Source organism: Urocitellus parryii, chromosome 12, assembly GCF_045843805.1.
Source record: "Urocitellus parryii isolate mUroPar1 chromosome 12, mUroPar1.hap1, whole genome shotgun sequence".
Classification (NCBI taxonomy): Eukaryota; Metazoa; Chordata; class Mammalia; order Rodentia; family Sciuridae; genus Urocitellus; species Urocitellus parryii.
The window spans coordinates 65,910,151-65,935,037 of record NC_135542.1 but is presented as its reverse complement, the minus strand read 5'-3'; the positions used below and the strand labels follow the sequence as shown (position 1 = coordinate 65,935,037).

The window sequence follows — 24,887 nt, the reverse complement described above, 5'->3', positions numbered from 1 at the left end:
GCACTCTGCCACTGGCTCCTCAGCTGAAACCACTTCAGGAAGGGTCAGGCCACCAGAAAATTCAACTGTTTTTGCTGCCGGTTGGCCATGAGTGAGTTCCCCTTTCTGACCCCAGAGGGGGACTCAGGACCCCAAGTAAACAGAGGTTCCCAGGGCTCCCTCGAGGAGGGTGCTGCTGCTGCCTCGGAGCCTCGGAACAGCCTGGGCGTCCTCCACGTCTCCTATAGCATCAGGTAAGGCAGCACCTGCAGGCAGGTGGCCTGGTCTTTCACCTGCTCTGTTGCCTGTCCTGACTAACAGGCTGGGGGTGTACCTGGGGGCTATGGGCTGCCTCTTCAGTAGATCGGGTTGGAAGAGAGCCGGTAGCAGTGCCACTGGAAGATGAGGAACAAAAGTGAATGGTCCCTTCTCCTGTCCAGGGCAAGGCCTGGACATAAAAAAAAAAAAAAAAAAAGTGCTCTGTCTCTTGCCACTGCCCTTTACCCATTCTCATCGCCCACACCCCTTCCCCATCCTGGCTACCGCCTGCCCTGTGTGGACACAGAGGGTGTGAGGAGTCGGGGTGCCGGGAGCACCAGGCGGAATGAAGCCTGGAGAAGGAAGACAGGGTCAGCTTAAGGAATGAACACTGTCCTGTTCACCACCTCGCAAGCAGCCAGAGAGAACTGTCACTCAGAGCAGCTGCTGGGCGGGTGCCTTCCAGGGTGGTAGCCAGCTTGCAGTCAGGATCCCTCCAGGGTTTGCAGAGGAGGACCCAGAGGATAAAACAGGAGCTTGCTCAGAGACAAGTGGGGTGGGGCAGAGCTGGGATCAGTGCCCGGGGATCTGGTCTGGCTCCTTCTAGGACCCATGCTGCCTTTGCCCCTGTGGGGTTTTCTTTAAAGCAATCGAGTGGGGCCCTGGTGGAACTTCACATCTGGCTGGCAGCGGTGGAACAGGCAGATCCTCAAAGATGTCTCCTTGTACATTGAGAGTGGGCAGATCATGTGCATCCTAGGGGCCTCAGGTAAGCACGGGAAAGAGTGTCCTGATTCTCAAGAGGGACTCTGCCAAGGCTTTGGTTTGATTTAAGTACCACACTGAAGAAGTGAGTAAGTTACAGCAAGAAGGTCACAAGTTTGTTATCAGAATGAAACCTAATGACATGTCTCACTGTGAATGGAACTTGGTACCAATGTCAAATTTTGAAAAAGCTCTTGAAAGAGTTATAAAGTTCTGCCTAACATGTAAGTGAATCTGAATCCTGTTTTTTTTTTCCTTCTCTTTCATTTTTTTTTTTTTTTGCGCGGGGGGGGGGGCAGGGCAGGGCTAGGGATCAAACCCAGGGCCTCATGCCAGCCAGGCAAGTGCTCTACCACTGATTCACATCCCTAGCCCTTTAAGTGAATTCATATTTCCAAGTATACAAAGTCCCCATCACAGTAGCTGGCATATGGGGATGCTCAGTAAACACAATTTCCTCTTTCTAGATCCTGCCTGGAGATAGAAAAGGAATTAAATAGGCACAAAAATGCCCATTTAACCTCCATCCCCGATCTCAAAAGCCCTATTTCATTATGATGTACTTTAGACATGCAGTCAGGAATAGAGAAGAATATAAATGTTCAGGAATTGAAACCAGGCCTCGGTAAATCTTACCATAATACATATTTGCTTCTGATCTTTTATAAGGAATTAAACATGACAGATTGCATGCCCATTCCCCATGGGGCAACTACACTGGAGCCTGAATTCTAGGTTTGCTTTTGAGTCCTGCAGTGACTGTCCTGGGAGGGTATAACCTTTGATAGGCAGCTCCTTGTGGCTCAGGTGATTCCCTATGAGGGTCACAGCTGTGAATCCTCAGGATCATCTTCCCACAGCTGGGATGGGAGTATTGGTCCTATAGACAGCACAGTGTCCCCTGGGCTGGGCTGGGCTGTTACCTATCTTTTTTTTTTGGTGGGGGGTAATAGAGGATTGAACTCAGGGGCACTCAACCACTAAGCCACATCCCCAGCCCTATTGTGTATTTTATTTAGAGATAGGGTCTCACTGGCCTTGAACTCGTGATCCTCCTGCCTCAGCCTCCAGAACAGCTGGATTACAGGCATGTGCCACTGCACCCCCTCACCCCGTGCTTGTCACATATCTTAAGGTTTAGGATCTGACAAATTGACTTCACAGAAGAAACTGCTTGCAAATCATTGCCATTTATTACACTTCTCCATTTGCATAACACTATAATAGAGAAAGGAAATGTAAGTCTATGGTGAAAACCAGGCGTAGTACTGTTGATTTTGGTTTGAGTGTGTCCTCCTGAAGGTTCATACTGCTGGGAGGTGCCGGAACCCCTAAGCAGTGGGGCCTAGTGGAAGATGGAGGCATGGCCCTCAGAAGCGAGGAATGTAGTTCTTGTAAGACTTCGCCTGTTCCTGTCAGAACAAGTTGTTATAAAAAGAGCAAGCTTGGTCCCTGAATTCCTCTGGCTTCCTGTCTCACCATGCAATCTCTCCCTCTTATATGTTATCCTGCTATGGTGCCATTTATCATGTTGTGATGTAGCCAGAAGTCTATCACCAGAGCCAAGCAGGGAGTCACTCAATTTTGAAGTTTAAGTCAGCAAAACTATGTGTTAAATAAACTTCTTTTCTTTACCAACTATTCAGCCTCAGGCATTTTGCTATAACAACAGAAAATGGACTAAGATAGCTTTACATCCAGGGAGTTAAATCCATGACCATTCACGGCCAAAGCAGGTGTTCAGCTGAATGGCAATAGTAGTATGTTAAGACAAAATGAAAAAGAATTCACTGACTTAGTTCATTTGGGCTATTGTAACAAAATACCATATACTGGGTGGCTTATAAGCAACAGGATTTTATTTTTTCACAGTCCTAAATGCTGGGAAATCTAGGATCAAAAGGCTGACTGATGTGATACCTGGTGAGGGCTGAAACCAACCATCTTCTCACCCTAACCTCTCAAGGTGGAAGGAGGGAGGGTTCTGTCCTGAGCCTCTTTTTGTAAGGGCATAAGTCCCAATCATTAGAACTTCTTCTCCCAACCTACTCTCCCAATACCACCTCCTAATACAACTCACTTTCTAATACCATCACTTTGGGGGTAAAGACTTCAACACTTGAAACAATTAGACCATAGCCCTAATTAAAGCTATTATGCTTTTCTGAGATTTCCTATCAACTCTAATTTCCATTTCTTAAACCATTTCAAGCTCATTCTAAAATTCCTTTTGATAAATGTAATGTGCTATTTTAAAAAGAAAAAAAAATTGGGTTATCTTTATAATAATTTGTGACTTGTTGCATTCCTTGTGTGGAATTATTAAGAGCGGTACACAGTGCCCTTCTCAGAAGCATGTCCCACAGGCCAGTGTCAAGCTCTGGACACACCTCAGCAGGATAAAGGATGGGGCTCTTGATAGGTGATGGGAACTGATTTCTGATGTTATACCTAATCATGGTTTTATGACTACCTATCCCTAATCGTGAACATGAATGCAAAGTAGAATGCAAATTCCACTAATGCAGGGACTTTGTGTCTTTTTCCTGCTGTGTCCTTAAGGCCTGGAACAGGGTCAGTCACATAATAGGGGCTTAATAAATATTTGTTAAACAAACAAATATATAAATTAAGTCTATAAAGTACTTATAGTGTTTAATAAAATGACGATTTCATCGCTATCTTATCCCAAGCAATACTATCAAATTTTTATTTATTTATTCTGTTTTAAATTTTTAAAAATTTATTCTAATTTGTTATATATGACAGCACAATGCATTTCAATTCATAATACTCTATATAGCACAATTTTTCATATCTCTGGTTGTATACAACATAGAGTCACACCATCTGTGTCTTCATACATGTACTTAGAGTAATGATGTCCATCTCATTCCACTGCCTTTTCTAGCCCCATTCCCCCTCCCTTGTTCTCCCTCCCCTTTGCCCTATCTAGAGTTCATCTATTCCTCCCATGCTCCCCCTAATCCCCATTATGAGTCAGCCTCCTTATATCAGAGAAAACATTAAGCATTCGGTTTTTGGGAATTGGCTAACTTCACTTAGCATGATATTCTCCAGCTCCATCCACAGACCTGCAAATGCCATGATTTTATTCTCTTTTAATGTTGAGTAATGTTCCACTGTGTGTATGTACCACAGTTTCTTTATCCATTCATCTACTGAAGGGCATCTAGGTTGGTTCCACAGTTCAGCTATTGTGAATTGTCTGCTATAGACATTGATGCGGCTGGTGGGATGGAAGAGGTTATGGGGCAGGTCTTGAAGGAAAGGCAAGCAACAGTAGCAAATGCCAAATAACACACAGAGCGAAGTATCTGTAGGATTCAGCAATAAGAAAGTAGCCCTCCTGTCCTGGGGGAGGCCAGTCTTAATAGAGTGGTTCTGTGAGAGTTGAGATTAAATCCTAGAAATGTAAGGCCATGGAGGTTCTGGTTAGAAGAGGTCAAGGATCAGTCCAGACAATGCAGGGGCTCTTCTCCTAAGCTGGGGCTGCAGCTCAAACTGTTTGGGGTTGAAAAGGAAAATACAGGAAATCTTTGGCTCCTAAGACATCTGGATTTCTTTTTGTGGTCCCCTGGGATCTTCCGGTTATGCCTGAATGTAGGTGGCATTGCCTAGAGCCTTGCTGACAAGGTGTGGTCTGAGGACCAGCATGGTTGATGGGGCTGATTCTGAGCCTTGTCAGTCATGAGTTAGGAAAGAAGAGGGCTCTGCAGGAGCTTGTTGAGCTTTGAACTTCCTCAGGAGGATTCTCTTCTGTCTTCTCACAGTTCAGAACCTCCTGCCTATGTACTCCATAATTAAGTTTAACTTCTTTGCAGCCTTGGGTAGGCAAGGCCTGGTGAAACCTGTTCTGACTCTAGGAACTCTGTGTGCGCATGCTAAGCTAGTATCTAGAATGACTGCGAGGGGCCAGCAGGTTTCTTATCCTAAGGTGTCTCCTAATCTCTAACCTAGAAAAAACCAATCAACCACCAGATAAACCCTCCTTCAGGTGCCTCTAACCCAGGCAGTTAGTTCCTAACAACTCTGCAAGAATGTTCTTACTGGCAATAGCTAGCTATGCTCAAGGCTTTGGGTGCAGCCTGAGGTCAACTGGGTTTCACCAAAGCACTAGCTAACCTGGTGTTTCTCAAACTCTAATTCATCCAGAGATCTTGTTACAAAGCAGAATTAAGTTCAGCAAGTCTAGGGTGGGGCCTGAAATTCTGCCTTTCTATCAAGCTCCCAGGGGATGTGCAGGGTGCTGGTCCTCAGACCATACTTTGTCAGCAAGGCAATGCCACCTCCACTCAGGTGTAACCAGAAGATCCCAGGGGACCACAAAAAAAAATCCAGATGTCCTAGGAGCCAAACATTGCCTGTATTTTCCTTTTCAACCAAAACAGCTTGAAAAGCAAATTTGTAGACAAAGCACCTCCAGATCTGAACCGGGTGAGAGTCCCCTGGGGGAAAACCCAGACTCATCTGGATGGTGAGAGTGTGACCCAGGTCCCTATGGAGGGGCCACGCCTCCACTGGGGGGTCTCAGGAAGTTCCTCTCCTGCGGTTACCGTCACGGGGGGTCTTCTCTTGTCGCCTCCAGGTTCGGGGAAAACCACGCTGCTGGATGCCATATCCGGGAGGCTGCGGCTCACGGGGACCCTCCTTGGGGACGTGTGTGTGAACGGCCGCTCGCTGCGTCAGGACCAGTTCCAGGACTGCTTCTCCTACGTGCAGCAGGTGGGCGCGCCCCAACCCCGCCCGGTGCCACGGGCTTGCGCATCGCTGACGTCCCTCTCTCCTGCAGAGCGACACTTTTCTGAGCAGCCTCACGGTGCGAGAGACGCTGCACTACACAGCGATGCTGGCCATCCGGAGCGGCTCTGGAGACTTCTTCCACAGGAAGGTGCGTGGAGCCTTGTGGCGCTGGCTACAGCTGCTCCCGGGGCCACACTCCCGAAAGACCATCAAGCCCCCGGGGCTGGGCAACCTTCTTCCCTCGGCCTCTTTGCTTGTCCCTTCCTTCCCTTTGCTTTCGCCCCTGATTCTGTGCCTCACCTGCGCCATCAAGGTGACAGGCACGTGTCCCTTTTGAACACCTGAAATTCGATCGATCCAAACCTAGACCTGCTCTAAGTGTAAAATAAACCGCTGGATTTCAGACCCTCCGTCTGAAAAAAAAAAAAACAGAATGTGAATGCTCTCATTCAGAATTTTAAGAAATAATTATGAGAGAGTGAATTACTGTTTTGGCTGTAAAGAATATTATTATTAAAATTCATTTCACCTGGTGATTTTTTTTTAATTTGGCTTTTAAAATATTCCCACTCTGTATGTGGTTTGCTTTGGCTTTTCTGTTGGACCATGCTGTTCTGCTAGGTCTGTGTTTGAATGGATGTGTTATTTCCCCACCAAGATTTTTCAACTTGCTTTTTAAGGGACCTTGCTTGAATAGGCTTCATCCAAACTGGATTAAGTTAATGAAGAATGAAACTATTGAATTGCTAACTCTTTTAGATTCCAATCTGGTTCTTAAATGCACCCATTTTGGAAGTAGCTGCAGGTAAGTGCACCAGGACCTTACCTGGAAGCATTGTTGAGTTCTGTCTGGACTGTAAGGCCTGGGAGAATGCAGGGAACAATGACAGGTTGATGTGCCACCTTCAAAGAGGCACAGCTCCCTGGAAATGGACTTTTTGTTACCAGGCCATTGGTGAGTAAACAGCATACTTCCATTTGAAACTCCTAGAGAACTCTGGGGCATAGCTTTCACTCTAGAGGCGCCTTAGAGAGGGGCTTGGCCTGCAAGAAGGACCTCACAGAGCAATGCCTGACCCTGTCTCCTGCCTGGACTTTAGGTTGCCTTAGTGTGCTCTGAAGCATTGCAAGGCTCTTGCTGTTTTACCAGATTATACTTGACTCTCGTTTCTGGCAAGCATTCAGCAGGGCTTGTATGTTCACATACAATATCTCTTTCCCTTCTGATATCAACCTCTGTGGGAGGTATTATCTCCCTCTTGCAGAACCACAAAGTGACACCAACAAGTTAAGATCAGACAACAGGGGATGGCAGATTTGGGACTGGAACCCAGGCCCTCTAGCTCCAGCATGTTCCTTGAGTCCCTTTGTGGTCTCAGAAGATGACACCAAATTTAGCCCGTGCACGTCTGGTGCAAATTCCTCTGGAATTTTATTCCATAAATCATCTTTTCACTTCAATCTAGTATATTTTGGTTGTTTTTCAACTCCATGTGTTTGTTTCTTTTTGCATCATATAAATGATACAATCTCATTAAGGACCAAAGACAACAAACTCATAAACATATATATATTCTCAGCCTCTTATATGGTTTCTCAGGGCCTCATGCAAAAGGGGGCAATCAGTAAAGGGAGGAATAGAAGTAGCAATTTTTGGGGAGTTGAGAATGTGGAGAAAGGCAAGGGGGGTTCAGGGAGCTGCTGAGTTTAAGCAGATTGAAGAGAGGGAGTTTTTAAGAAGTATGGCTGTAGATTATAAATTGGTTCCCCTTTAAAGTCCTTAAAGAGATTCAAGTAAAGATTGGAATTATTTTTAATTACTTTTGGTAGCTAGATTATATTCTTTTGATGCAAAATCACACTGAGATTGGACCACTCGAGACTCTAGGATTTATTTGGGTTACACAGGGGAAACTGGGTTCAGTTCAAATCAAATTTGATTGTTTAAAATATATAAAAGGGGCTGGGGATGTGGCTCAAGCGGTAGCGCGCTCGCCTGGCATGCGTGCGGCTCGGGTTCGATCCTCAGCACCACATACAAACAAAGATGTTGTGTCCGCCGAAAACTAAAAAATAAAAATATTAAAAAATTCTCTCTCTCTCTCTCTCTCCTCTCTCACTCTCTCTCTAAATATATATATATATATATATATATATATATATATATATAACATTTATTATGATAAAGTTTCAAAATTCAAACACAAAAACAAACTATATTTTAACTATACCGTGGAGAGATTTTTCTGAAAGGGCTAAACTGACTGACATTTGAAGAGGAGTTTGGTGAAATATCTGTTGTTTCATGGTCAATTTCCCTAAAGCAATATAAACATTTTTCATTGCTTTAGGGACTTTAAAAATATATTCAGATTATTTATTTAAATCTGACACATGTATAATGTTGTGATTTAAGCCAAATTGGATTTTACTATAACTGGTTTGATTTCCCCAGTGGTGAATTTGAAAGCAGCCCATGGAATCTAGAGGGCTGTTGCCTCTCTTGAGCCTTTTCTAGCCCATGAACTGAAGTCGAAGTCACAGGCAACACCCTGGGCTTTGTGTCTCCTGCAGGTGGAGGCAGTCATGGCAGAGTTGAGCCTGAGTCATGTCGCAGACCGACTGATCGGCAACTATAATTTTGGGGGTATTTCCAGTGGTGAGCGCCGTCGGGTCTCCATTGCAGCCCAGCTTCTCCAGGACCCCAGTAAGTGCAACGTGGGCCAGCAGGAGTGCCTGGGCCTCCCCATGTGTCTGCAGACACATGAGACCCTTTCTTCCCATTCCTCATTTAGGGAGGGGTTTGTGTAGAACTGAAATCACTGACAGTTTCCAAACGTTTTTGGAATTACTATATGTAGTTCATTTCCAGATGCTATTCCACCATCCAACTATAGACAGTTCCCAACTTATGAAGGTTTAAGTTATGATTTTTCAACTTTGGGCTGGTGTGGAAGCAATACACACTCAGTGGAAACCACACTTCAGTTTTTGAATCTTGATCTTTTCCTGGGCTTGTGATACATGGTACCATATTCTCTCATGATGCTGGACTGAGGCAGTGAGCCATGACTCCCATTCAGCCACGCGGTCACAAGAAGAAATGACTGACACTCTACAGTGGCGCTAAGTGTGCTGTTTTGTTCTGTAGGTTAGGTGTATTTGATGCACTTTTGACTTATGATTTTCACTTTACCATGGGTTTTGGAATGTAACCCATCATAAATCGAGGAACATCTGAACAAAACATCTCTTAGACTCAGAAGCATTGCATGTGCGTTTTAGTGTTCCGTTAGTACCTTCCATGAGTAGAGCCCTCCTGGTCCATCCTTATTTCTTTCTAACACAGTGTCTACTGGGGAAGGCCAATGAGTTCTGGTAGTAGTAGTGGAGTTTATGAAATGTCAGGAACCAAAGTAGGAATTTAAGTGATGTGCTGAAAACTGTGCATGCCACAGGGAAGTGCTTCCCCCTGCCTGGTTTGGTCACTTTCCCCACTTGGGCAAACTTTCCCACTCATGTGTACCTGCAAGTGGACACATGGCATCTAGGTACTTTCTTTACACCGTGGTAGATCAAGTCTGCCTGTTCTTCTGGTGGTATTTGGTCACTAGAAGGCAAAGAAGAGAGATGCTCTTAAGAGCCCTTGTCACTTTGGGGGCAGAAATAACCTATGGTTAAACCCTCTTCAGAAACCAAATATCTGGCCCACCTCAGACCTCGTTCCATAAGTCAGATTTCTTTGCTGTGCAAAGACCCTGTTAGTGCTGGAAGAAGCTTCAGACATGAAGTGGGATTGTGTCTTTTTGGCCAGTCTCCTCTCAACTTTTTCAAAACATCTTGACACTTGCCTGCCAGCCTTGTTTCTTGTCAGAGTCCCCTGGATGGAGCTCAAAGAGAACATGGCACCAAGTAAGAGGCCTGATGTGGTTCTCTTAACCCCAAATATGCTCCAGAGCTGGGAGCTGGGCTCTCCTAGGTCAGGTCTTTCTCCTGGGCTTGGGCTAAAAGCCAGTTTGCATGCAGCCACTTCTCAGCGAGCACTGTTTAGATGGGGTACAACGTTTCAGTAAAGGACTGGTCCAAATTCTGAGATTTAAGCCCAGAACCTGGCCTAGGCAGAGGCTCAGATGTCTGTCCTTCTTTGCTGGCAGAGATCATGATGTTTGATGAGCCAACCACAGGCCTGGACTGCCTGACTGCAAATCAGATTGTCATCCTCCTAGCAGAGCTGGCACGCAGGGACCGCATCGTGATCCTCACCATCCACCAGCCCCGCTCTGAGCTCTTCCAGGTAAAGGGTCATGTCTCTTGTTCTCTCAACTCAAGGGTGGGTGCATGGTGTGTTGAGTTGGGAATGGAGGGGCAGGTTATGATGTGTATTTGAGCAACTGGAGCCAAATCCTGATTTGGGAAGAGCAAAGGATGGGAACTTGCTTTTTTTGGCATCTGCCACATTCCAGATACTTTCTGCACACTGGCTTGTTTATTTAGTAAAATAATCCTCTGAGGTCCGCATCAGGATATCCACCCACCATACAGAGGAAAAGAGCAAAACTTAGCAATGACTCAAAATTGAGCAATGTTACACAGTAAAAAGCTGGGATTGGCGTTCATGGTTGAGACGGTTTCAAAGACTGTGTTTTTTCCATTGAATCTCACAGATTTCCTTTAAAGAAAAGTTTCACTCGATCCTCCCAGTATCGATTTAGTTAGCTATTATTTGCTTTGTATAGATGAGGATCCGATATTTCAAACACAAACAACAAACAAATAAAACATCCCAGGTTGCCCAAGGTCACTCTCAGTGGCATGGCTGGAACTTAAACCCAGGCCTGGTAGCTCTTCTCTACCCCAGATGTGATGCTGGGGCTCAGGATGGGATACAGCATGATCCACAGAGGTAACCCAGCTGGCAAGTTTAGGGATGCACTCCAAGTGTCTCCAATGGACCCATTAAGGATACTGATTAAGGTAATCAAAGGACTGACTAACTGCTTGGAAATATATTTCCCATAAGGACATGGACCTGACCACACACTAACATCATCTGTTGTCTGATCAGCACTTCGACAAAATTGCCATCCTGACCTACGGAGAGTTGGTTTTCTGTGGTACACCGGTGGAAATGCTTGATTTCTTCAATGGCTGTGGTTACCCTTGTCCTGAACATTCTAACCCCTTTGACTTCTATAGTAAGTTTTTCTTTCACATTCCCCATAGTGAATTATTTTCTGAACTTTCTCATCTCAGATTTCTGCCAGGATGACACAAGCTCTAGAGGGGTTTGGTTTTACTTTTTTGTTGGTGATTTTCACTTTTCAAAGAATTAATTCAGAGGGTCCATTAATCATCATGGACCTATCAGAATGATATGGGGAAATCTTTCCCAAATAAGTTGCTATACTCCTACTTTGTCAAGAGAAAAATGAATCTCTATTCTTCTGAATTCTCCTAGGAAGTCTCAGTGGGATTTTTATGAGCTTTAAAATATTCTGATTTTATAAGTGGTCATTAATGACAGGTTTGATTCTGATGGGATGAATAATATCCAAATCAATGAGAAGATATTATTATCATCCATTGTATATGCATTTAAAAAGACATGAGTTCTATCTTTGGGGGAAAAATGTAGTGGACCTGACATCAGTGGATACCCAAAGCAAGGAACGGGAAATAGAAACCTACAAGAGAGTCCAGATGCTTGAATCTGCCTACAAAGAATCGGACATCTACCACAAAACTTTGGAGAATATTGAAAGAACAAAACACCTGAAAACTTTACCAATGATTCCTTTCAAAACCAAAGATCCTCCTGGAGCTCTCTCTAAACTGTGGGTTCTCTTGAGGTAAGGAATTTTGGGAATGTAAGCAAGACCCATTTTAGGTGTTTGGACATTCACCAATAATGAAAGAAAAGGTATTAAAATGGGGTTGTTTGGTTTTCAGGAGAGTGACGAGAAACTTACTGAGAAATAAGCAAGCAGTGATTATGCGTCTCGTTCAGAATCTGATCATGGGCTTGTTCCTCATTTTCTTCCTTCTGCGGGTTCAGAATGAAATGCTCAAGGGTGCTGTCCAGGACCGCGTGGGTCTCCTTTACCAGTTTCTGGGTGCCACCCCATACACTGGCATGCTCAATGCTGTGACTCTGTGTAAGTGCTAGTGACCAGGAGGTAAACGTCTAAATGTCTAAACGTCTCCCTGCTCCATCAGTCACCTTGCCCAAGTTCACCGTTATAAGGGGACTTCTTTGAGCTAAACCTGGCTCTTTCCAGGATTTCTCTCTGAGGAAAGATCGCTATTGAGTTACTAACACCTCAGTGTGTATTAACTCACCAGGTTGATCTCTGTGAGTTTCTAAGGATCCAGGGAAACATGAAGTTATGAGGTGTTGGTGGTGTAGAGTTTGGGATCATTCCTGGTATCTCATCTTGGTCTTTTAGGATGCACAGCTCATTTTAGCTAATTTGGGACCTAATTTGGAATAGCCCTCACCTAATTTTCAAGCTCAGTGGGAATCCAGAAGCAACTTCTAGCTGCCTGATGTTATAGTTTATGCAGGAAAATGGATGTTAGAGGGAGTTCCAGAACATAACTCTATGTTCAGAGAATAAGAAGGAAGGATATTGCTTTTGCAGAGTGGGTCCTAGAGATGGGCATGAGGGGCAATGAGAAGTTTCTGCATTTACCAGAGTTTTCAGGTCCTCTGAGAGTTAATGTAGGATGGAGGCTGCTATGGGGACCAACATCCTACACAAGAAAAGGACAATGTGCCTCAAATCATTCATTCATGCCCCTTTTACATGTGCTTTTCTGAATTGGTGACAACCTTCTGCTTTAAAGAAAAATAATTACATTTTCTTGTGCAACCATATCGCAGTTTAGGTTGAGTGTGGACTTTTGGGGTGGGGAGTATTTATTGTTCTGTGGATGGCAGGTCCCTTCCTTCTATGACTGGGGAGTGTTCCCAGCTGGTCCTCACCAACCAGCCTTGACAGATCTCAAGCTAGCCTTGGGCTAGCCCTCCCTCCCTCAGCTCTGTGTGACTGACTGTTCTGGACCCTGCCTTGCATGCCAGTTCCCGTGCTTCGAACCGTCAGTGACCAGGAGAGCCAAGACGGCCTATACCAGAAATGGCAGATGCTACTGGCCTATGTGCTACATGTCCTTCCCTTCAGCATCATGGCCACCTTGCTGTTCTCCAGCGTGAGCTACTGGTAAGAAGGTTTTTGGGAGACATTCAGTTCATCTGGGCCAGGCCTGCCAAGGAGTCACAGAGGGCCAGTGGGTGAGAGAGCTCCGGGTGCCTGACCCCATGTTCTCAGCTGCGGAAGAGCGGCACTTTGCCCCTCAGTGCCCAGAGCAAGGCCCTGTCCTTCAGGATATTTATTTCATTGTAAATGAAATCACAGAGCCACAGGCTGCATGGGACCAGAAAGCAAATCACGAAGACCACATGTTCCAGAAGAGTATGCCCCATGTGCCCTGCAGGACTTGAGCTAGGAAGAGGGCTTTCAAGGAGCTGGGACCCAGATGAGGCTCAGGAATAGCCACGGTGGCTACTGTTCACCAGCAACTAAGTCTGGGCAGCTCTGCCTGAGACTTCGCTCATGGCCCTGGTGTCACACTCTGGGTGGGCTGAGAGGGCTGGAGGAGTAGGAGTGACAGCATCGGAAACCATGAGGCATCGATGCTGTTGGGTTTCGATGGATGGCTCTTAGAAGTTGGTTTTACTCTGGAGAATGACAGAGGCAAGGCCACTTGCCCTCTGTCAAGACGAGAGTGGACAATCCACCCAGAGCAATGGCAGGAACCTTGCTGGCCCTGATGAGACCTCCACATTCCGACACACAGAACACGCTGAATCTCTGGCTTATGATGCAAACCACAGTCCCATCTGTTCAGGGTCCATGAATTCAGAAAAGTGCATGTTCCATGTTCTCTCAAGGCAAAGTCTCTATTTTATTTATTTATGTATTTATTTATATGTGGTGCTGAGAATTGAACCCAGAGCCTCACACATGCTAGGCAACTGCTCCACCAGTGAGCCACAACCCCAGCCCACGGCTAGGGTTTTGTTTTGTTTCTTACCAGGGATTGAACTCAGGGGCACTCAACCACTGAGCCTCCTCCCCAGTCCTGTTTTGTATTTTATTTAGAGACAGCATCTCACTGAGTTGCTAAGAGCCTCACCATTGCTGAGGTCGGCTTTGAACTCTTGATCCTCCTGCCTCAGCCTCCCAAGCCTCTGGGATTATAGGCACATGCTACCATGCCCAGCTCTAAGGCAAAGTTTTGTGTTTTTTTTTAAATATATATTTTTAGTTGTTGATGTACCTTTATTATATTGATTTATATGTGGTACTGAGAATTGAACCCAGTGCCTAACACATGTTTAGGCAAGCTCTCTACCACTGAGCTACAACCCCAGCCCCTCCAAGGCAAAGTATTTAAAGTTGACAAATTTTTAGTAAAACAAGGCTAAGTGAAAACTGAAGATTTGTTAATTTAGAATTTTATTACTCATAATGGTTCATGGACCAGTGTCACTGTTATGTGATTGTTTCAAATGCTTAATCATAGGCCCAGAATTACTGAATTGGATTCTGTATTTATGAGAACTTCCAAGTAATTCATGTGAACTTTAAAATTTACCAAGCATTGATTTTGAAAACCATACAGTATTTGTGATCCTGACCCTGAGAAATAATTTATACTGTAGGACTTGAGAAAACAGGATAATTTAAAACCAGGTTCTGTGCAATCAGCTAGTTCACGACTATATTGGTCAGACATTAAAATGCAGAATCATTTCTAGTATAGGTAGCCATGTAGCAAATACTTCATTTAAATGACAGGGATATTTATTGAATGCCTACCAATTGCAGGCACAGGGTTGGTGCTAGAGGAGATTCAAAGAGGAGTAAACATCAAGTTTGCAAAGATTCTATAATCAAAACATCTCTGGGAGCCAAGAGTGTTTTTGTAACTCTTTAGCAGCATGATATGACCTGAACTCACTGAATGAAACCAGCAAGGGGCTCTTGAGACTCGTTCCAATTTCTGCTTAGCAGAAATATTCATGGGCTTTATTACAGATGTGTTTTCAGATTCCATTGCAGCAAGTATGGTCTATCTTTCTAGAATTAGTAAATTTCCACATTCAAAAACACATCTGGTCATATGTGGTGGTACATAAGTACATTCCCAGCCATTCAGGAGGCTGAGGCAGGAGGATTGAAAATTTGAGGCCAGCCTCAGAAATTTAGCAAAACCCTGTCTCAAAATAAATAATAAAAAGAAGTGGGATGTAACTCAGTGACAAAATGCCCCTGGGTTCAATTCTCAGTGCTGAAAGAAAAAAAAATCCCACAATCTGGCCTTAAAGCATTTCAGATAATGAACTGTGGACATGAACAAATCTCTAGATGACTTTGATTCAAGGAAATGAAAATTAGTCTTATAAAAGACCACAAATGCTTCACTGAGATATAACAACGACAGCAGCTAATACATATTGAGCACTTTACTTTATGTGAGACGCTGTGAGCTTTAAATGCATTAATTCACGTAATCCTTGCAGCTGTCCTGTGAGGTGGTCCTGGACTTGTCCCTGTTTGTAGACGAGGAAATTGAGACACTGATGGGATGTGTTCCCCATCTCACATCCACAGTTAATATTAGAGGACAATAGGAGTCCATCTTCTGGGTGGGAAGAAGGGATCCAGGGGAGAGGAATTCTTGAAAGTTTTGGAGAAGAACTCAGAGGGTTTGGGGGGAGAACCTGAGAGGGAGCAAGGGCGTTCCAGGTGGAGAAAGCAAGTACACAGGTTCAGAAGCAACACAGATAAGATCTTTTCAGAGAAATGGTTCAAAGTGCAGTGGGAAATGAAGAATTGGAGGAGTAGAAGAAACTGAGACAAAACCCTGGTGGCTGCTAGGAGAGGCACTGACTGCGAGACTAAGGGCTGGCACATAGTTGATAATGGGACATGGAAGAGGATTTTGCATCAGGAAGTGTCCCCTCTGTGTTGGGTTCTGGACAGTGAGTCACTTTGACAGCAGACTGGAGTTAGGACAGAGTTGTTGGATGGCCCAGTAAGGAGCCTTTGCAAATGTCTATGGGAAAGACAAGCCCCAAAATGAGGAGTAATTGTGGCAAGAGAAAGGGAAAACCTTTTTTTGGGTGAGGGGATTGGGGATTGAACCCAGGGGTGCTTAACCACTGAGCAATATCCCCAGCCTTTTTTATTTTTTATTCAGAGATAGGGTCTCACTAAGTTGCTTAGGGCCTTGCTAAGTTGCTGAGGCTGGCTGGCTTTGAACTCCCGATCCTCCTGCCTCAGCCTCCTGAGCTGCTGGGATCACAGGCGTGCGTCACCATGCCCTGCAAGGGGAAATCACTTTGAGATTCTGGGAAAGTAGAATCAAATGGATTCAGATATGGAATGAATTTTTTGGAATAAAGAAAAATCATAGATGATGCTTGGGTCAGGAGAGGATGGGAGGATGAAGCATCCTTACTAAAGTTTCCAGGAGAGAGAATGGTTTTGGTTTTTTGAACACATTGGTCTGGGTTAAGATGAAGTACTGAGAAAAAGTAGGAGAAACAAGAGTAAAGACCCGTGACAGTACAGAGAGAAGGGAGGAAGCAGTCTGAGTGTAAAACCTTAAAACAGGGGCAGACTGGGAAGAGAAGAGCAAGTCGACGAAGGAGGCGAAGGGGTGGTCAGGGAGGCAGAGGGAGAAGCAGCACTGGGGAGCAGAGGGGGAAGAGGACTTCTAGGGGGTGTGGCCAACCCTTCTGGTGTGACAGAAGTTATGTGAGGTGAAGCATAAGAGGAGGAGTTCACTGCAATCTTCCAGAAGAGAGCCTCAGTAGAGCAGCGGGGATGCAAGTCAGGTTTACAGGGGAAGAAGGGGCAAGACGGAGGAGGCAGATGTTGTCTGGGGGAGCTTGGTGAAGGGGAACAGGGAGCTGCTAAATGATTATCAGACTCAAAGAATGGTTGCTTAGGATGTGGCAAATAGGATCATAGAAAACAAGGGGGCTGGAGGTGAAGTTCAGTGATAGAGCATTTCCCCGCATGCCCAAGGCCCTGACCTCGGCCCCCAGCACTGCAAACAAACACACAACAAAAATCAGATTGTAAGTGGATTTAAATACAGATAAAATTTGCTAAGCTATAGATCAAGTTTTCAGAGTAGACCAAGGTAGGGCAGGAGAACCAAATAACATGGAATCATGATACCAGGAGATAGGGCCACACTTGAAAGAGATGGAGATGGATAGAGGAGGGGGGGGGGAGAGAGAGAGAAAGAGAGAGAGAGAGAGAGAGAGAGAGAGAGAGAGAGAGAGAGAGAGAGAGAGAGAAAATAAGAAATTCATAAAATGGGAGGTGAGCACTGGAAAAGAAATAGAGGAGGGGGCTAAAGTAGGGGTTCATGTCAGCATGATGTGACATGCCATTGGAATCCAAGATGCTAGGAGGAACTTACGGGTTCAGGAGCCAGTTGAAGCAAAAGGGCAGAGTGGCTTCAATTAGTACAGCAATATACTGTGTTCCACACACTTTAGTAGCTTAAATGACAAGCAGGGTTCCCAGAGGTGAGGATTAATCCTTCAAAGGATGATAGAAGGCAGCAAGGCCCCGAGGGAGTGAGGGCTGGGGAAATGGGAGGCAGAGGCCATGATAAGAGAGGGTGTTTTGGAATCTAAATCTTGGAAGTGAGACAGTTTTGAGTAGTAGCTAAGTCTAAGACATGCCAAATGACCCAGTTCCGTCTGAAAGGAGATCAGCTAATTAGGAGACAACCTGGTTATGCTGATGACTCATCGAGGAGATTAAAGACCTTGAGGAAAATTAAAGCAATAGGAAGGGAAAGAACGACCCTTGTCCAGATGCGACAAATCACCAAAGGTGAATGTTTTAAAAGTCACAAGACAAGCCAGGTGTAGTGGCACATGACCCTAATCCCAGCTACTCCGGAGGCTAAAGCAGGAGGATTCAGAGTTCGAGCCAGCCTGGGTGACCACTTAGTGAGACACTATGGCAAAATTATAAAAGAAAAAAACAGATGCAAGAAAGACTACACTGGGGAAGGGAATCGATAGCATAGACAATGATTTGTACAAGAGGCAGAGTGGATGGTCTTGAGGGTGGGTGGGGATCAGAAATGCCAATTTCTTTCTCCACTGTACAAATGCAATAAAGAGCAACTAAGTCTATGGTCATTAAAGCATGCTGTCTCCCTGTAAGATATAATTTGGTAAAAGGAACATAAGAGAAAAGGGTATGGATATAGGGTCGCTTGTAGTATAGGTAGTAACACAGTTATTTATGAATAGACCTGGGAGTTCACCAGCCCTACTTATGACAGCTAACGGGTCTAAGTAGTTTAATATTTTCCCATGAGAGCTGAGGCCGACTGACTTTGAGTTGAACAGAACCCACTTGGTAATAAACGGTCTCAAATATTGGTTCTTCCCAAAGGCCTTAGAGAGGGGAGCTGGGCTTGCCCTGCTGATTCCTCCCACCCAGGATTATTCATAGAAGGCAAACATGGTATTTTTCTTAAATGAGAGTGCTTGGAGAGGAAACTAAAGAACTTGTGTTTTCTAGGACGCTGGGCTTATACCCTGAGGTTGCCAGATTTGGATATTTCTCTGCTGCTCTCTTGGCTCCCCATTTAATTGGTGAATTTCTGACTCTGGTTGTACTTGGTATGATCCAAAACCCCAATATCGCCAACAGTGTAGTAGCTCTGCTCAGCATTGCCGGGGTGCTAGTTGGATCTGGATTCCTCAGGTAAGATATAATGATTCAAAGGACTTAGCTTGGTATGTTACTAATGAGCACTTGATAATGATTGTTGTGTAGGAACCCCAGAGAAGAGCTATGGATACTTGCTAAAGATATTACTTTATAGTGTGGTGTTATTTATATTGCTTGCTTATCGTTATTGCCTTAGACCTTGAGCTTTTCACCAGGTGTTCAATGAAATGTCTTTTTATTGGGAATCAGGAAATGACAAGATAAGTGTTCTATTGATATGATTCATATATAATAAGCCATGAAAATGAGAGAAGAAAACCCACCTGGATGTTCCAGAAAAACTCACAGCCCATACAATAGGCTAAATGGTGTGTGTATTAGTTCACTTCTGACCTGGTCCTGCTGGGTCTCTAGTCCAGTTTCCAAATCCTAGTTTTTTGGGGGGAATTAAGAATAGTCAGATAAGAAAAGAGCCTACAGGATAAAAGATAGCCCCCCAAAGAATTAAGACTTAAAAGATGTACACCAAATGTTTATAGTTATTATGTCTGGGTGGTATTTAAATTCTTCTTCATATTTTTAAAATATTCTATAATGGACAAGCATCATTTTATAACCAAGACTACATGTGCGTGTGCACACACACACAGACATACACACACACACCTACAGAGAGAGAGAGAGACAGAGAGAGAGAGAGAGAGAGAGAGAGAGAGAGAGAGAGAGAGAAAGTTTTAAAAAGAATCAGAGGAAAGGATAGAACATTTTAAAAGGGTAAAAATGATTCCAGGCAGGTGATGAGTGGGATCTAGGAAGTAAACTGTGGGCTCCCAGGAAATGTAAAGAGGGCTTTGTTTCTTTTGGCTTAAAAATCAAATAACAAGGGCTGGGTTGTGGCTCAGTAGTAGTGCACTTGCCTCCCATGTGTGAGGCACTGGGTTCATTTCTCAGCATCACATATAAATAAATGAATAAATAACAGTCCATCAACAACCAAAAAAAATTTTTAAAAATCAAATAACAAAAAACCTACTGAGCATCTATTATACATAATTTCCTTTCTTTATGTAGTTGTTTAATTCTCAAGAGAAATTTGGGTAAGGAAACTAAGTTCAAGCTTGACTTAGTTCAAGTCCTACCACCTTGAAGACACCCATGATGCCCGTGGCCCCTGGAGAGAGTGCTGCCCTAGGACTCTGAAACTTCTTCTAATGCTTTAGCTGTCCCATGACTATGAACAAGTCACTTTCCTATCTAAATTAGTTTCCTTATTTATAAAATGGAGATACTTATCTGGGCCCTGCCCACCTTAAGAGATCACAAGGAGTAAATAAGTTTATCAACACGAGAACACATTGTGAGCTATTCCAAGTTATAGAAAAAGAGAGATACTATAAAGCAAAATGAGGCTGGGTGCAGTGATGCACACCTATAATCCCAGTGGCCCAAGAGGCGGAAGCAGGAAGATCACGAGTTCAAAGCCAGCCTCAGCAAGGGCGAGGCACTAAGCAACTCAGTGAGACCCTGTCTCTAAATAAAATACAAAATAGGGCTGGGCATGTGGCTCACTGGTTGAGTGCCCCTGAATTCAATCAGAAAGGATTTTTTTTTAAAAATTTACAATTCATTGTATTTGTCTCTGTTGTTTAAATGGATTGATAGCTTCTGTGAAAAATGCACAAATCAAATCACCACAAGGTTATAGAATCAAGCTGGCAAGGTGCAGACCTAAGCTCTTTTATATTATGTGGATCATTAGAGTGCCCATCTAGCAGTGTTTCATTTGTGTGGTTTTAGGAAAAAGGGATCAATTGCTCCTGAGAGGAAGGCAGTGACCAACATTACTAGATGCTTTGGGGTTCTTTCCAAAATCTTCACATCCCAAGGGTTCAAGCAGATTCCACTTCCATCACAGAATTAAAACTCCACTCCTAGAGGCCACTTTAAGCTCCAGTCACTACATTTCTGTCTGTCCCTCAGGTGTGCATCTTTCCTGACTAAACTGCCTGTAGCATTTGTACTTCTGGCTCCCTCTTCCCTCAAACACGAATGGAAATAGCTTTGTTCTTCCTTCTACTTATATAATGTGAATTCTTTAGGGCAAAAAACACATACACTCTAGAACTGCATGAGGAAGGAATAAGAACCCCGAAGTACTACCACTAGAGTTCAATTTTGTTGCATATCTTGCTAGACTATAATAACATCTTTTAATAAAAACGAGATCAGACTTTTTGTAACATGGGAAATATGCACACTTCCTTCCTATGAGCTACATATCGTGGATAGTCTCATGTCAATCAATTTGGACCTGTGCTTCCTCCCTCTTGAAAGCACAAGGGTTTCTGTAACGGCCTGCTTCTCCTCTGTGCCTCTCACCCGCCCATCTGTCTCTGCCACATGCACAAAGCCAGTCCCACCTTCCCATGACTAAAGGAGCACTCTGACAGCTCTTGAGTTTTCTCCCAGTGCCCTTTGCATGCCACCTAGTGCCTCAGCCTTTCTTTTAATAGATTGTCAACCACTTAAGGGCAGCAACTGTGTCTCATTCTTTCTCAGGTGTCAGCCCTTGGCCTTGAACCCATTAGGTTTGCAAAAATTACTTGTTGAACTGAATGACTGCATGCATGATTCTCAGACTGTCCGCACACTGGATCAATCATCAACTCACGTGGTTTTCTTTTCTGATGTCAAGTCACAGGCATGTGGAGCATTCGTGTTTCATCCCACGTAGTACAGGAGGAGGAGGCGGGACACGGTTCTTGCCTTGAAGGGGCAGCCAGTCAGGCAGCCGACCTCTCGTGGCTATCATCCTATTCCAGATGTCTGATACTTGAACTTCTGCTATAGCCTGTTCCCTTTCTTGCTGTCCTCAATCTGCTCTTATTCTGGTCCATCTCATTTGCTGGTGCCACATTAATTTTCCTCAAAATAATGATTTCAATATGACCTTTCTTAAGGTCAAGCAATGTCAACTCGTTTCAGGTCTCCCACACTTGTTTCCAGCTGTCTTTCTAACTCACCTCTCACTGCTCCCACTTGAAATCCTCTGTGTAGCCTTTCAGATCCGACATTCAGTCCCAAATGCAACTTTGACAGGCCTGTGTCCAGACCATTTCTGTCTTCTGTGAATGTCCCTTTTCTTCCTCTAAGTCCTTCCCAAATTCCCACCTATCCTTTTCAATGAAAAGCCTCTCAATGTGGTTCATTCATTTTGTGCCTAAGAAAACTGCCAATAACTCAGTCATGGAGTTTGGGGGTCATGTGAGATTAGGTGAAACCATAAAATCCAAATATAAGAATACTATGGCCCTGGAGTGCCTGGTTTTTAGACTTTCTTGACACAAGTTGCTCACTACTGAGCACTTTTTGTCTGAAGGATGCATGGTCTGTGTCTCTTGTGAATTCTTTAAGATAGGACATTTTTTTTTTTAAATTCCTAAAGCACTTGGAACTAGTTCCTTATAAGAAACTACATAGTGGACCAAGAAAGCCAGTATCAGCATGAAGTTCTTCCTGAAATAGACTGGAGAGGAGACAGAATTCCTTCTCGAAACGAATGTCTGCTTGCTCTCTTCATCCTTTCTCCCTTGGGGTCTCGTTTTAGAGTGTGTTTCTATCAATGCTGCCTACCCCAGAAATGAGACACTGATCCTAAGAGGAATACTGTACCACACAGCTTGATTGAAAATGACTAAGTGCTCCATTGACTGACTTGGAAGGATGTCTGAGACACATGTTTGGGAGGAAAAGTCAAAAAAGAGCATGAGGCATCTAATTCCATTTGTGTAAAATTTTATAAAATAGTATAAAATTTTATATATACATAGATATGTATACGTATGTAAGTATGTTTATATATGCATATATATAATATTTTTTCACCAAAATGTTAACAATGGTCATTTCTGGGTAATATTTCTTTATATTTTCAGCAGTATTTGAAGATTTTTGTAGTGAGCATAATTTTTATAATAGAGATGGAAAATTAAGTAAGAAAGCATAAAATAAGGATTGCCTTTCTTTTTGTTTAGTAAAACTATTTACCAGAGCCTACTGAATATGTCTCTTTTCCTTTTCTTAAGAAACACAGAAGAAATGCCTATTCCTTTTAAAATCTTCAGTTATTTTACATTTCAAAAATTTTGCTCTGAGATTCTTGTAGTAAATGAGTTCTATGGCCTGAATTTCACTTGTGGTAAGTAATCTATTTTGGGATATTATTTTTACATATTACTCTGAGGAAGCAATTTTCTGAGGGAAACATTTTCTAATAAATGTTATATTTTATAGTAAATTGATTTAAAACCTGGTTTTGAAATAAAGTCCAAAATTTTCTTTAAAATTTAAAATAAAATAGGCCACCCATGGTAGCTCATCCTGTAATCCCAGTGACTTGGGAGGCTGAGGCAGGAGGAGCACAAGTTCAAGGCCAGCTACAGCAACTTAGTGAGGCCCTGAGCAACTTAGCAAGACCCCACCCCAAAATAAAAAAAATAAAAAGGGTTGGGGATGTGGCTTAGTGGTTAAGCATCCCTGGGTTCCATCTCCAGTAGCCCTCCCACACCAAAAAAAAGGCAGTGGTCAAGTTAGTCTCCTGCCAATCACCTGATGCTTTTAGAAAGCAACAGATCTTATGTACATTGAAGTAAACACTAGTATATTTTAGATAGGCTCTGAAGTGGCTTTTTGTTCCCCAAAATGTACACAGTATATAACTGAGTAAAGCCATTTTTTATGGCAAAAGTTGATTCCCCAGTCCCACAAGAGAGCAATGGGAACATAACAAGGTCCTTATGACCACTGGAAATCTGAGGGTCACTCTGAAGACAACTAAAGAGCATAGTAGAACTTAGTGGTTTGTTTCAAATTAGGTGACAAGGTCAGTAACTTTAGGATATTTGGTGTAGGGTGATCATAGTTTTTATGTGGAATATGGTAATGAATCTATACCCCCAATGGACACAAATCCATCTCCATCTTCAAATGAAGCCGAGGCCCAGAACTTTCACATTTGCTGCATCTAATTGTGCATTCCAGGCTCTCTAAGATGAATCTTTTATGAAGAAGGGTACTCAGCAGAGCGCTAAGCTCTTTGTGAGTAGTAGGTAAACACTTGTTGATTAAATAACCTGAAATATACCATATCTGACATTGTCAATCTTTTTCTTGGTAGGCAGCTTAAATGCTTCTATGATGTATCATCCACTATGTACCATCACTCAAGGAATTCAATTCATCGAGAGAACATGCCCAGGTGCAACAGCCCGATTCACAAAAAACTTTGTCATTTTATATTCATTTATCCCAGTTCTTGTCATCCTAGGAATAATTGTCTTTAAAATACGGGACTATTTCATTAGCAGATAGTAAAGAACGTTGCTGGGAAGATGGGACTTCAGTCTAGATGTGACAACTGCTTTGACTGGAATAAGAATGCCATGTATTTCTTTTTCACTAGAACGTTTTCAATCTTTTAACCATGAAGACTCCATTTGTGCCTCTTGGATCCACACAGGACTTGAGTGCAATGGAAATGGTTCAAAGTCCTTTGCTATTCCAACTTGTGGGGATGTGGTATTTGGAAATAGTGACTGAGCTGGTCCAAGAATGTAAATACAATTCATAAACTTATGGGAGACTAGTGTGACTATTTGCTTCCTTTGTTCTAGACACACAAAAAAAGCCAATTAAAAATGATGTGTATATGATAAAGAATTAAGTAAGAACAAAACATTTGAATTATCACTGACTAAAGAGTAGGTAAAAAAGACTTATGGGTTTAATTGGAGCAAAAGATCCTGCAGAATTGGGTAAGAAGCTTTAGCTGTCATTTGCTCTTGTCCACATGAGAGGTCTGGGGTGCCCAGATCACATTGAGAGGATGTTGGACAGATGGACAGTGAATACCACTATTCAGAGCACCCAGTGATTTTTTTTCACATTTAAAATTGCAGGAAGGGGCTGAATAGTGAATGCCACATACCAGACAAACCTCTGGTGATGTTTTAAAATATGAGTTTGCTATTTTTTGCTTTCAGTCTAGTTTACTTATAAAATTAAAAGTTACTAGATAGGTGTAGGCACTGACAAATGACCTCTTTAAGGTTGGAGATGAGCTATTATTTAAAATCCATGTATAAAAATGCTCATCTGACATTTTCAGCCAGAAGAACAGGATTATACATTAGGGATTCATGTTCTTGAATGATAAAGAGAAAGAATGTTGATGAATACAAACACAGACACCTATATTACATGTGAGCAGGGATGAAGTTATGGATACAATTAAATATGGATTCTTTAAAAAATTTTTTTAGTTGTAGATGTACACAATATCTT

The 24,887-nt window shown here is 43.3% G+C and overlaps 1 protein-coding gene across 1 annotated transcript; it reads left to right on the top strand.

Moving 5' to 3' along the window:
• Positions 1 to 21: 21 nt before the first annotated feature.
• Positions 22 to 24,001, top strand: Abcg5 (ATP binding cassette subfamily G member 5). The gene is made up of 13 exons (XM_026385758.2): positions 22 to 233; positions 885 to 1,006; positions 5,612 to 5,748; positions 5,816 to 5,914; positions 8,341 to 8,473; positions 9,921 to 10,060; positions 10,832 to 10,961; positions 11,402 to 11,615; positions 11,716 to 11,921; positions 12,848 to 12,986; positions 18,393 to 18,578; positions 22,631 to 22,743; positions 23,722 to 24,001. The coding sequence occupies exons 1-13, from the start codon at positions 88 to 90 to the stop codon at positions 23,913 to 23,915; spliced, it is 1,959 nt and encodes a 652-aa protein (XP_026241543.1). The 5' UTR covers positions 22 to 87; the 3' UTR covers positions 23,916 to 24,001.
• Positions 24,002 to 24,887: the final 886 nt, after the last annotated feature.

Excerpts from the sequence above, each read along its gene's own strand:
- Abcg5 (XM_026385758.2), top strand. The coding sequence starts at position 88 with ATGAGTGAGTTCCCCTTTCTGACCCCAGAGGGGGACTCAGGACCCCAA. Across the intron at positions 8,474-9,920 it reads CCAGCTTCTCCAGGACCCCA|AGATCATGATGTTTGATGAG; the intron begins GTAAGTGCAACG and ends CTTTGCTGGCAG. Across the intron at positions 18,579-22,630 it reads GTTGGATCTGGATTCCTCAG|AAACACAGAAGAAATGCCTA; the intron begins GTAAGATATAAT and ends CCTTTTCTTAAG.